Source organism: Falco punctatus (genome assembly GCF_963210335.1).
Source record: "Falco punctatus genome assembly, chromosome: 7".
In the NCBI taxonomy this organism is placed as follows: domain Eukaryota; kingdom Metazoa; phylum Chordata; class Aves; order Falconiformes; family Falconidae; genus Falco; species Falco punctatus.
Genome location: NC_137587.1, coordinates 32,290,017 through 32,303,443, shown reverse-complemented (window position 1 = coordinate 32,303,443; position 13,427 = coordinate 32,290,017). Strand labels below are relative to the sequence as shown.

Below are 13,427 nucleotides of genomic sequence, written 5' to 3'. Positions count from 1 at the left end.
GTCGCCTGGGTATAAAAAAGGGAAGAGGTTCAGATGGATTATACTCCGAGCAGCCCTCTGGGCTGAGATCAGTAAACAGGCGAGAGTTGAGGGGGGAAAGTTCCAGGGGTGGATCCTGCGCACACGCACACGCAGACACGCGCACAGGCACACACGCACACTCTGCCCGCAAGCTGCCCTCGGAAAAACCTCCGCTCTTTGCTCTCCGATCCCTTTTTAAAATTTCTCCGAAAAGTTTCGATTTCGTGTCTCTCCAGCCTTCTCCCCCCGCAACCCCCCCCTCCCTCCCTCCCTTCCACCACAACCGCCGCCACCTACCCTCCCTCCCTCCCTCCCCCCCCCCCCCCCCCCCGGCCGGTCCCCGCTGCCCTGCCCCGGCACGGTTTGGGGCATGCCTGTGAGCATGTTCAGCATCGACAATATCCTGGCGGCCAGACCTCGCTGCAAGGACTCGGTGCTGCTGCCCCCGAGCGCCGCGCCCGTCGTCTTCCCCAGCCTCCACGGGGACTCGCTCTACGGCAGCGCCTCCGACTACGGCGGATTTTACTCCCGGGCGGTGGCACCCGCCTCCGCGCTGCCGCCGGCGGTCACCGGATCTCGGCTGGGCTACAACAACTACTACTACGGGCAGCTGCATGTGCCGGCGTCCCCCGTGGGCCCTTCGTGCTGCGGGGCCGTGCCGCCCCTGGGGGCCCAGCAGTGCTCCTGCGTCCCCCCCGCAGGTAAGGCGGCCCCGCGTGGGACGGGGCGGACGGGTTTTCTTTGTTCCCGCAGCCGCGGGGCAGGAGGGGGTGGCGGGGAGCTGGCGGCCGTGGGCGGCGGGAGGGGGGCTTTTTCGGCAAAGGGTGTGTGTGTAGGGGGGAGCAGCGATCTCATGCAAAGCCTGTCGTCGTCTCATCTGTCTGTCCGTAGGTTACGAGGGCAGTGGGTCAGTCCTGATGTCCCCTGTTCCCCATCAGATGTTGCCCTACATGAACGTGGGCACTTTGTCCCGGACCGAGCTGCAGTTACTGAACCAGCTGCACTGCAGGCGGAAAAGACGGCATCGGACTATCTTCACTGACGAGCAGCTGGAAGCGCTGGAAAACCTCTTCCAGGAAACGAAATACCCAGACGTGGGCACCAGGGAACAGCTGGCCAGAAGGGTGCACTTAAGAGAGGAGAAAGTGGAGGTATTTCACTTTCTTCCCCCCCCCCCCCTTCCACTCTCTCCCTTTCGCATTTAGACGCGCTCGGGCGGGAGGTACCTCCGTGCGGCTCCAGCCCGGCTCCGCCGGCCGCGGCGGGCTGGCGGCGGGGGGAGCAACACGTTTGCGGCGGCGAGAGGGAAAGTTCTTCTTCTTTTTTTTAAAATTATTACTATTATGAATTGCCAAGCGCCTTTCTGGGGGCGGCTGCCCGAGCCGACCGCACGGTTGTGAGCACATGTGGAGAGGCGGCCGTGGCTGCTGGACGCGCTCAGTCTTTCCCACCCGAGCGGCCGCTCGCCCTCCGGCCCAGCGCGGCTCCGGGCGGGGCAGGGCTCCGGCCGGCCGGGAGGGTGAGGGGGGATGTGTGGCGGGGTGTCAGTTTGCCGGTTTGCATATTTCATTTTTTCCCCTAATAACTTGATTTCTGCACGTAACAGGTTTGGTTCAAAAACCGCCGGGCAAAGTGGAGGAGGCAAAAGCGATCGTCTTCTGAAGAGTCAGAAAATGCACAAAAATGGAATAAAGCGTCCAAAACGTCCCCGGAGAAGAGGCAAGAGGACGGGAAAAGTGACTTGGACTCCGACAGCTGATATCTGGCAGGGGGGGACGTTTCCCGTGGACTGTCGGATACGCTCCAGAGGATGCTCCTAATCTTGCACAAGCTCTGCCTTGTCGGAGGGGGAAAATATCTGTATATAACGTACCATGCCCCGAGTTCATTGCGTGTAAATAAAATGTGTTGCGGAGGTGTTGCACAGGTAGTCGGCGGCGCGTTCGTTCCCGCTGCGTCGCGGGAAGAGGGGACCGGAGAGGAGCGCGGCGGAGCCCCGCTCCCCGGGGCCAGGGCCGGCCGTGCCGCCGCCGTTACTTATTTAACGAGGCTTCGCTGCGCGCAAGCGGAGGGCAGCGCTGCCCGGTGGGCACCCGCTCGCTGCCGGCCGGGAAGCGGCGGCGGATCGTTCACCCCGAAAGAGAGCACCGGTCTCCGTCCCCGTCGGCAGCGCCCGGGGCGGCCCCGCTGAGGCCGGGCCCGGCGAGGGGCCGCGGCCGGCAGCAAAGCTCGCCCCTCCTCCCGGGGCCGCCCGGCGGGACCGACCTGCCCCGGATCGGGCCCCACGTCCACACGCGTCCCCCCGGGGGGCGCCGGCGGGCAGCCCCAGCCCCGCCGCTCCCGGCCCGCCGGCGGTAACCTTGGGCAGGGCCAGCCCGGCCCCGCTCCCGGTGCTCTGCCCCGAGCGCTGTGCTCTGCCGAGTTTCCAAAGTGCTTGCCTCTGGTCCCCGTGTAGAAAAGCTGTCTCGCCACATCAGTGTTTAACATCGTTACGAGTAGGTGCCGGCCGTTATCAGGTGTATCAGCGTTAAAGGGAGCACGAGCTCTCGTATGTTGCTTCTGGGGGTGTTTTGCAGGACATCGCTGGCGGGAATTTTCTCCCTTTTGAGGCACCACCTTTGCAATTAGGAAAGCAGTGACAGCCTGATGTCATTTGGCTCGTCCCTCTGTGAAGGTCTCACAAAAAAAAAAAAAAAAAAAAAGTCTATCCCCCCTGTAAAATTCACGTTTGTTTTCCTTAACGCTTTTTCTTTCCCCTGTGACTCCCAACTCTTAGTGCTCATTTCTTCATCACAGAGCCACCCTGGTTCCCCCACGTTGTCGTGGTTAGAAAGACCTTTCTCCTTGATGACAAAGGCTGTCTATAAATTTAAAACAGATAACCTAAAGATATAAAGCTAATGCAAATAACATCTAGATGAAACTTTTCATGCTATGCCTTTTATTTAGAAGTTAAGTGGTAGTGAGCTGATTATCCTTAATTACAGCCAACGCCTAAACTCACCTGTATCCATTCAGCTCATCTAGCTTAGACAATAAATTGGTTGATACAAACATGCTCACCATTGCTTCCAGTGACACTAGAAAGGATCAACAGGTATGATCTCTGTCCTTTCCTGCTCTATCCAGCTTTTTGTGGGTGTTGTAGTATGGTGTGTATTGCAGGTGTTAGTTGATAGAACCAGTCTCAGTATCTATCTGCTCACTTAACCTTTCTTAACGTATCCATGTTTCCATATAGATGTGGTATCCCTTTCTGAGCAATCTCTCCCCTTATCAAGATGTAGGAACAGCTGCTGTGGAAGAAATTAACTGTGGTTTTGTATGACTCAGTCCTTTAGGGGGCTTACAGTTTCATAGCTACTGCTGTCTTGGAGAGAAGAAGAAATTTAGCCTCTTGTTCTTTAGCACAGCAGAGGAGGAAAGACAAAAGCAAATGGATTCTTCTCCTTCTTGACTGTACATAATGGCTTGGCTCTACAGAGCTGTTGCATTTTGGAGATGCTACCCTGTTACTATGGACACTTATCTGATCTCTGTAAACTGTATTGAATCACAACACACCAGTGCTACAAATTCTTTTGTAAATTACTGACAAGTAAGTTTCAAAAGAAGTGTTTTGTTATGTTATATGCAGGAATTGTCACTGAGTGGATTTTTAATGTCATCTTTTCTGTATCTAGTTGTTGTTAGATTTTAAAGTGCATATTTAACTTTCAAATAAAAGACAGGTCTAAGGATGGTATTGCCCCGGATTTTGCGAACACTTATATATTTTCTTTACTTCCCACGTATAAATTTCTCTACTGCCACACTGGGAGCTTTGTAGGGTTTTGTTTTGTGTTTTTGTGTGCAGAGTGGTGATTTTGGAAGTCACTGTTAAGGATTTTTAGCCTGTGAAGTTGAAAGTGAGAGTTAAACCGTGTCTGGATTTGTAAGGGGTGGGCTTTAAATATGTTTTTGATAACCAGTAGTATAGTTACTTAAGGTTGTAGTCTATGTCTTTAGAGATTTTTAAGCTTTTCCAATGGGAGCAAGGTGCTCAAGAACCATGGAAGATCCAGGTCACCAAACACGCTAGTTTATGTATTTATTTAGAACTTTTTTGTTCCATGGGAGTGTGGGATGTGACACAAGATTCAAAACTTTGTGTTCCAAAGCATGCTCTTTATGCATGGGGTTGTGATGAAGTCACAACTGATTGCTTTAAAATCACATTGTACCTTTGTCTGAATTAATTTGTGGGTTTTCTATAAAGTCTTGATTACGATAAGCTGCATCTTGCAGTCACTGGTATCTATTGCTATTACTACATGTAGATGTAGACCTACTAGAGTTAATAATATCACTTTAAAATCTAATTGAAAAGAAATTGTAATCTCAACCTGAAAGTTTTAGCTTAGTTACTAAAAATGGTATTTGTGCCGTTAGACAGTAGGAGTAGCTGTCTCTTTTTCTCACTAGTGTTTGTTGAAGACCTAAAAGCGTCGTTCTACTTTTTTACACTACAAAATCAGATTCTATGCAACATGGAAGAGTCTGACAACTGAAAAGTAGTAAAAAGATTGCATCAAAAGAATCAAGAAAGTAGAAAACTAAGTGATTGAAAACATGAGGACGACTGTAACAAGATCTCTTGTTCACTTGTACTGTTTGGTTGGCATAGTCTGTCTCTAGATGTTTGTCTGGATTTTTATGTTGGGAGAATTCCTATAGGCCAAAATGCAAATGCCACGTAATAACTTTCATTATTTTCTCTTTCTGTTGGTGCTGTTGAAGCAAAACAAATGAGGGACCTGAACATGTGCTGTGTTCCTTCAGGTTCAGTTCTAACAAAGGGCCTTTGAAAGAGTTGGTTGTGTTTGTTAACACTTGTCTAAGGAGACCAAAAGAAATTACTTTTAAAAAACTGTTTGTTTGTTTGTTTTCTTTTGTCTATGTTCTCCACTGCAATTTACAGCCTTGCATCTTGGTGCAAACCTGTTCTCAGTAGATTTAATAAGACCGAGAAACCCACCTAGCTATTTGTGAAATGTGATGTATAGGTTCCATGGTACTGAGGTACTGTCTAGGTTTTACAACAGGAGTTCAGTTTCTTGCTGTCTCGCTGGTTTTCTATGAAAAGTTGGACTACTTTCTTTCTAAATTTCAGTCTGTAGAGTGAATAATATTCCTTTCAGAGCTCACCATGAAGGTAGTGTGAGGGGAGGATTATAAGAAGAAACATAAGCTACTTTGGACGTTTGCTGTTATAGCAAAGACTTATTCTGGATAATGCTATGCATTTAGGAGTAAGAGTTGAATAATTATACAAAAGGAGCATACACCAAATAAATCTTCCTGACATGAACTTGTTTTGGATTTTGAAAGTCTCTTGCAAGGGAAAGTTAGGGACAGCAAAGCGTAGTAAGGGTACCATGCAGAACCTTTTTGCTGTTTAGAGGCAGACAGAGCAATCTGATGCATGTCTTCATTGTGCCATCTGCATTCAGATGGCCAAAATTTATGTTCCTGTTTAGTACTCTATTTACCATATTTATTTCTTTAGCCTTGTTGTAATAGGTAATACTAGAAAGCAGAGGTCAGATTTTTTTTGCTTGACAAAGTGATTTATTGTCAGCTGAAAATCTGGACTTTTTTTAAAAAAAATTTCCTTCCCCCTTTCAGTTTTACTGATACTTGAGTGAACTGGTTTTGAGCTTTTACCATAATGGGAACCTGGGAATATAAACCATGCAAACTCTTTCTTACACATGACTTGCGAAGCAAACATTTGGGTTAGTGGAAGTTGTTAAAAAAAAAAATGCAACATTAAGGTGAGTTCATATTTTTTGTGCTCCATCTGCATTTATTGGTTCTCCGGGGCTATACACGGTGGAGCATAAATGAACAAAGACCTAAAGAGTTTTGTTTTGTGTTCTACCCCCCTAGGGTTTCATTCCATTTGTACTTTTATGTTTTCCTACATCGGAGACCTGGTGAGCCTTGACTAAGGCTAGGCAGAGAAGTTTAGTCAAATTACTTTGTTTCTCTGGGATTGCCACTCTACCCTGATTTGATTAGAGTCTGTTATACAAAGGTAACAATTGTAGCTGCAACATGTTAGGCTGTAAGCAATCAATGAAGCTTTAAAGTGACCTATCTCTGTAAAGCACCCAATATTAAATGTAGAAACCTGTGGTACAGTATTCTGGTTTGTACTAAAACTACCCAAAGCTGGAGAAGTCAGATGTAAAATCAAAAAAGGAATCGGACTTCTTTCACTTCTCTGTTTCAGGATAGATGCCTACAGATGGAGAGGGATTATATCCCTCAGGACATGCATCAAAATTTAAGGCACAACTGAATGGAATAATATGGAGAAGGAGAAAGGCCAGGAAACTTGTAGCTTAACAGTACCTACACAGTTGAATGTTGAAAGTTACTCACCTCTGTCTTCTAAATGGTGTCTGAATACTGGTGTTTGCGTTTAATTTCTGTTCCTTGTCTGCACAAAGATGCATGCTTACCTTGGAGATTTGGAGCTTTGCGGCATTAGTATACCCCCAAACACGCAGAATACATGTGCCGATGTAGAAGTTATAATTGTCTCTTTGCCCTACGCCCAGGAAAAAAGCCTTTCCCAAAACTTCCAACTAAGCATTGAATCCCCACCAAAGCCTGTCAGTGTTTATTTGTATTAGTACAACAACAATAAATCTTTAAGCTTTCCTACCTTTGAGGGTATTTAGTCAGCATTTGCTGCCCAGTGACTGCAGAGTGCTTTGCTAACACCGTGTTGTTGGGCTTTCACCTTCACTACACCCCGGCAGAAGAGACGACTTTGGCATATGGAGCCCCCTTCCCCTGGGCTGAACAGTCTTCAACAGGGCAGCTGCTTGCAGGGCTTCCGCTCCCCTTTCTGTCCAAGCTGGGTGGACCTGTGGACATGGCAAACTTAATATATTCTTCTCCTAGGAAAAAGCTCCAGGGAACTGGGAGCCAGACTCTGATGGTTTCATTTCAGCAATGTGGTTTGCAGGGCAGCAACACTAACTGTGGCATCTGCACTGCAAAGTACGGTGCTGGAATGTGTCACTGGGAACAAGGATAAGAACTTCTGAAGCTGGCATCCCTCTTGACTCCGAGGGGTTACAAGTGTAGAACCTGAATATAACTGTATTTATTCCTTTATTTAGGGTTTTTGGCAAACTGTCAAAGAACTTAGCTGTGAATTTTCAGAGTGATCCTGAGGTGGGGAACTACTGTTACTCCATTTTTCTGTTGGAAGTGCTTAGGTACCTCTTGCTCAGAGGGACACACAGGAAACCTTTGGCACAGTATGGGGAAGCAGAAGTGATGACACCTTTTCACTGGTGAATTTTAATGCCCTCACCATGTTTTTCTGTTATCCTAGTGGAAATTTGACTTTCCTGGTGAAAATTAGGCTTTCATGGTCATGCTTTATGTAATTATATGTATAATTTCCTATGGTTCATAAACAAATTACACACATTTTTTTGCCATGTAAGTGAACCCAGATTTAAGGCTTAATTAATAGAAGATAGGTGAAGGTAGGGGCAATATGGTTTTGGTATATGAAAGATATGTTTTTAAAAGCTACAAAATGAGGGCCCTGACCTGCTTTACTTGCACACCCAAAAGCTCTTGCTGAGTGTGGCATGTGCAAGGAATGCAGTACTAGCAAAGAGTGAGTAATTTTCTGTTAAGAAGAGAGAATGGAAAAGAGTTCTTTTTATGCCAAATTTTACCCCATAGTGGATAATTACAGCCAAGTTGTAAACCCCTCAAAAGCTATAAGGCACCAGTATAATGAAACACATAACTGAAATTTACTGTACTTGTATAGATTGCAAAGTTACTCTTGAATATTTAGTCTTCAACTTCTTAAATTTGTAGTTTCCACAGAGGGCTTATAAGTGCTAGAATTTTGATTAACTGTCTCAAATAAACTACTGCTATTGTTATCACTATAAATCTCCCTAACCTAGAGCCTCAAGGAGGCTGGTATTTTCTGTGGAAACTGTAATGATTTAGAAGGGCATGAACCCAGTACCCTTTATTTGGAGCTTCCTGTCATTATATAGAAAGTCTCAGGCTTCGTTTACATCACTTATTAAGTCTTATTTGTTTAATATTACTTTTTCATTGGTTTTATATTGTGTTTATCATGCACATTTTTAGAAAATACTGTATTTTTCTTTTAGTTGGCCCTAATGCTATGGAGACAGCTCTTCACAACAAAACTTACTCGCTTGTGGCTCCTTTAGCATGGTTGGAAGGATAATGTGGAGGCTTGACCCAAAGTCTTTGTGAACTAATGAGAAATTTACTTCTTAAGCTGGTAATATTTCCCACTTACATTAATGGATGGGGTTATTTTGCAAGGCGATCAGTGAAGATAGGGCATTAATCCCTGGTCTAAAGGGCTAATGATTATGGGACAGAGCCATGCAGGAAGGGATCATTAGTAACCCCAGCAGAGCCTTCTCTCCTTAAAATTCTCGAACTATTCTGGTCTGGCTTGTTCAGCTAAAGTGGTCCTTCCCGCCTTCTACAGATGCTGTTTTACTGGTAGAAATGGGTTTGTGTTACTAAAGTCACTGCAGTTGGTGCTCTTGTTGATGGAATAAGCTTCAAAGATGTATCTGTACTCATGTTTAAAGTTTTAGTGTTATACCTTTTAAAATAAAAGCCATGCTTCTGCGCTGAAATAATTACACTAGTACAACATAGTCTTTAAATGAGTAAATTATTGTTGCTTTTCAGAGGCAGTAATATTGTTTGCAAATGTATTCTTGACATAGAAGTAGGTATTTGCCATGCAATGAGGCTTGACCAGGGTAAACATGAGGCTCTTGGACCTTGTGTGAGGCTTATCTCCACCTGCATGAAGACAAGATAAATGTTTATTGATAACCATCACACTTGGCCTTAAAGGAACATCTGATTTACCAGATGTTTAAGAAAATCCAGAACAGTGTTCCTGAATTGGAAAGCAGCTGTGTTTTTCTCTGCTCACATATTCATTGGCACAGCTGCTTCAGATATCCGAGCATCTAAATTATTCTGACATCAGAAAAAACCCACTGAAACAGGGACTGATTATGGCCATATTGCTTATGACGGTTTAATGCTTTGGCTGACTGATCACTGGGAAAACTGTTCAGTCGCCAGACATGCTGCAGTTAAGGAGCAAGTAGAATTCATGTTGAGGACTAAGAGCTAGGACATTAGGTGTGCTAGAGACATTCTTTCTAATACCAGTCTCTTTGAAGTAGCTGTCTTAGGAACAGAATCAGTCTCCATTTCAGCTTCACAGTCTCTTTGGTTGCATGCTAAAAATTTTGGTCTTGGCTGGATGGATGTCAGATGACTATGAAATAAAACCAAAAAAGAGAAAAGATTTTATGTTAAATCTGATGCTAAAAATAGACTTTAAAAGTCTATTAATCTGCATATTTCTGTAGGCTTTTGTTGTTCTTTTCTCAGTCTCTAGTCTAGGTTCTGTAAAAAAACACTGGACATTTAAATAATGGTCAGATACTAGTTTAGAACCAGGCTATAGATCCCAGTCAATTTCATTTGCCTTTTTAAAATCAATTTTGGATTAGCACAAAGTAGAAACACAGCTGTACTAGGAAAATGGCTGAGGACAGTTTTAGAGAAAGGTCCTGGGATTATAGAGTCTGATGATCTTCACCTCCAGAAGAAGAGCTTGTGAATAGGAAATGTTAATCTTCTAAACTGCATTGTCAAGCTGCTCTCAGCCCTGGATGAAGAAGAAAGAAAAGCAGGTAAGAGCTACCTCTCTACCTTTCCAAGTCAACACTAGATGTAAACTCAGCGTGTCTGAGTGGCCGTGACTTGCTAAGAGGATTTGACCCACAGATACAGCTAATAACAGTTACTGAGGGTTCTGGCTGAGGCTTAAAGCCATTTAAGGTTTGATTGAAGGTATGTTTGTACAACTGATGTTTTAAGATATTTTTTTTAAATGAGATACATTTCATGTTTATTTTTGGAACAAAAAATTGAAATGCATTTTCGCTTGCATACCATCATGTGTTTTTGTTTTGGTTTATTTATTTTTCTGTCCTCTTACTGGAATTCCTTCCATTGTTGTTGCAACAGAAGTTGCAAAGGCAGGAATTTACACTTTCAAATAACTGAAGCCTTCTGACCCATTTTAGAAACCGTGGCTCTTTCTGATAGCTCATGGTTATGCATGTATGACCTTCAAATGGTGGGGTTCAGCATAGATCAATCAATTATCAGGTGGCTCAGGAGACCTGAAGGGTATGGGATGATGCTTATTATAAAATAGAAAATTTCTGAAACCTGTCTTTAGTATGGAAGTGTCCTCTGTGCAGAAAAAAAATACCAGTGGAAGGTCATGTTGTGGCTAAGGATACATGACTTGCAGATTGTATTTGCAGGGACAGAGGTCCTTCTTTACCTGTTTCTGCAGGTTTGAGCCCATAACTTGCAGATGCAAATTGGGATCCACTAACAACAATGTAGTCTTTAGAAAACTTGCAAGGCCAAGAGGGTAGTGTTTCAGACTGAAGCCTTGCTGAGATTGATTAGCCAGAGACTTTTTAATGAAAAAAAATAGGTAGTATTTATTTACAGCACAAACTGAGAATGAGTAGTACAGTCCAGTGAATAGGACACTAGTATGGAAGTAACAGAAGAGACATTATCTGTAGTTCTGCTGTTAGACATTCTTGGATGCCCACACTCTCAGCTAGGCCAGACATGTTTCCACCAGTAAAATGGAAATAGTACTTTGTATCTATGAACATCATATTGAATTAAGTACTATTCCTTCATCAGGGTATCTTCTGAGTGAGTGTTTTCATCAATTCACTGCAGATAGATGTGTTTTAGGTTGGAAAATAAAAATATTTAGGTGGATTTGTAGTACAAATCAAAGAGGTTCTTGAGAGTGGAAATGCTGCCAAACCTGGCTTAGCCTCAGCAGCCTCACCAGCAGTAGGCTGACAGGTTTCTAAACCAGAGCTCACTTTCCCCTCTTATATCTTATTTCAAATCCATCCTGAAGGAGGGGTAAAACAACTTTAGATCTCACCAAGGAGGCATCTGAGCAAGTGTGAGATGCCAAGGAAAGAATAGGTTGGGCCTCTGTCCCGTGTTCTGCACCTCAAGGGGAGGGACAGTATACAGGCTGTAGAAGAAGAAAGAGATTGCAAGAGTAAGGGGAGAATAGAAGCATATAAATCCATGGGCTTTTTCATGGGGAGAGCTTGCAGCAGTTTCTGAACTGTTTCCAACAAATTGTTAGAGAGGGGGATTGGGTATAAAGGGTTAATCATGTGGAGCGGAGGCAGAAGATTGATCTGCTGTAGTTTAGCAATGCAGAAAATGGTTAATGAGCTTAGCAACTTCTTGATCTGTATCTGGGTGTGATATCTTTACTGGTTCTTGTATTGCATATGCCTATCTTTGCATTTGCAAGCAGAGTAACTTTTCTTTCAGTACTGTCAGCATCCCATTGAGAGGTCTCACAGTGCAGTCATCAAATGTGCTTGTATCACTAAATCACTAACAGCAAGTTAAATGTGATCATTACACATCGTAATCTCATTAATGTGATAGAATGTTTTCTGGCTGGTCATTTGTTCCCTATCAAAATAAATTACAAGGCTTTAAAGCTGCACTGTGGTAAGGTGGATAATCACTTCATGGCAGGTGTTGAGCTAAGCAGAAAACTATTGCAACCTCCAAGCAACCATTTGGAACATCAGGGTTTAATCTATTAGTACATGGAATAGTGTGGAGGCTTTGCCCCAAAATCAACAGTGTATTTTATCCAATTAAGAGGATTCTTACTGCAGGGATGGCCGATTATTGACCATCATTTCACCTCATCCCCTCTCTCCTCCCAAAGAAAACAACAGCTAAGAGTAAAAGGGTTGTAAAGGGCCTAAGCCCTTTGGACTGACTACAGGGCAACTCTCTGAAATGGATGGAAGCTTGCAAGGCTGGCTGTATGTGACCTCCCAGTGGACCGTGCTCTGGAACAGCTAGGTTCTTGATCCAGGGCAGGAGACACAAGCAGTTGGGAGTTGGCCAAATTTTGCAGCTTGCTGACCCCGCTCATGCCATTGTTGTGTCCTTTGCAGTAATAGCAGGGGATCAACTTCATCTGCTTGGGGACTTCCCCACGCAAGAGAAATCCCTAAGGAAGTAATTAAACTACAAAAAGCTTCATAGTAACTTGTGTTTTAGCCTATGATGTAACTTTATAACTCACGATTGAACAGTAGGTAGAATACTGCTGATTTCCTCTGTAAGAGTAAGGACATTTACTTCATTAATGTTTTTCTCCTAGGTTTTGAGAAGATAAATTCTAAGTGTTGTAAATATTATAGAGGAAAATTGTAAACTTCAGTTTTTTATTTAAAAACATGCAAATATGTTCCTATATTAAGCCAACTGGTAAAAATAATTAATACTTACGATTGTTAATTTAAGTTTATGAAGTGGCCTAAATCTCTTACAGACCAAATACAATGAAGAAATTTATTCTTGAAGTGTTGATGTTCTTTAGGGACTCGGTGCCCTACAGAACTGTATGTGTTCCCCTTGCACGGTAACTGAGGTGCCTCAGGTGTGGGCTTGCAGCATCCTTTTCTCATGATGTCTTGTATTACATGATTAATATCAGTGGAAATAATCTGTTCTTCCAATGTGTGTGTCTTTTGGTGGCCAGAAGGGTGGCTTCAATTTGACAAATATACTCATGTGCATTTATAAAATATAGTTTATAGCAAAATTTTATTTGAACACATCTTCAGGATAGTGAATGTTTCACTTCTACCAGTGGTTATAGCACTTTCCCTGAGCTATGGAAAAATGACTGGGGAATGGGGGAAGCAGGGGATGTACTGGGGGGGGGGGGGGGGGGGGAATAGCAGATATGTCCTAGCAGAAGACAGACTGTCCATATTACCTTTCATCAAGAAAGGGGGAAAATGGGAATACCCGGAGTGCTTTGTTTTCATTACCAGTGTCACATGAGTGCAGTTGGATGTTAGGACTGTCATGTTTCAGGTCACTTGTGGTTTGCAGCCCTTTAGTCTTCACATACTTCCACCAATGTGACAAATTAATTGTCTTTTTGCTGCCTGGAGAGGTTTACAGTGCCTCCCCTGCGTATTCCCCCCCCCCCCCCCCCCCCCCCCCCCCCCCGCCCCCCCCAGCCTTATTTGTTTTTCAGTTATATTATTTCTCTAAAGTAGCTAATTAGCTTATAAAGTTTTGTGTGCAATTTTGGCGAGAGAAGAGTGGAGGTTCAAAGAGAAATACAATTGGTGATTTAGTGTGCACACGTCTGGTAAGATTAACTACTGTTTGAGCTTTTCTTATATCCAGACAGT

The 13,427-nt window shown here is 44.0% G+C and overlaps 1 protein-coding gene across 1 annotated transcript; it reads left to right on the top strand.

Annotated features, from left to right (window-relative positions):
- The first annotated feature begins 360 nt into the window (after positions 1-360).
- On the top strand, positions 361-10,802 carry GSC (goosecoid homeobox). The gene is made up of 3 exons (XM_080396275.1): positions 361-722; positions 913-1,172; positions 1,628-10,802. The coding sequence occupies exons 1-3, from the start codon at positions 392-394 to the stop codon at positions 1,778-1,780; spliced, it is 744 nt and encodes a 247-aa protein (XP_080252401.1). The 5' UTR covers positions 361-391; the 3' UTR covers positions 1,781-10,802.
- Positions 10,803-13,427: the final 2,625 nt, after the last annotated feature.

Coding starts and splice junctions, on each gene's coding strand:
- GSC (XM_080396275.1), top strand. CDS start 392: ATGCCTGTGAGCATGTTCAGCATCGACAATATCCTGGCGGCCAGACCT. Junction 723..912: donor CTCCTGCGTCCCCCCCGCAG/GTAAGGCGGCCC, acceptor GTCTGTCCGTAG/GTTACGAGGGCAGTGGGTCA. Junction 1,173..1,627: donor TAAGAGAGGAGAAAGTGGAG/GTATTTCACTTT, acceptor TGCACGTAACAG/GTTTGGTTCAAAAACCGCCG.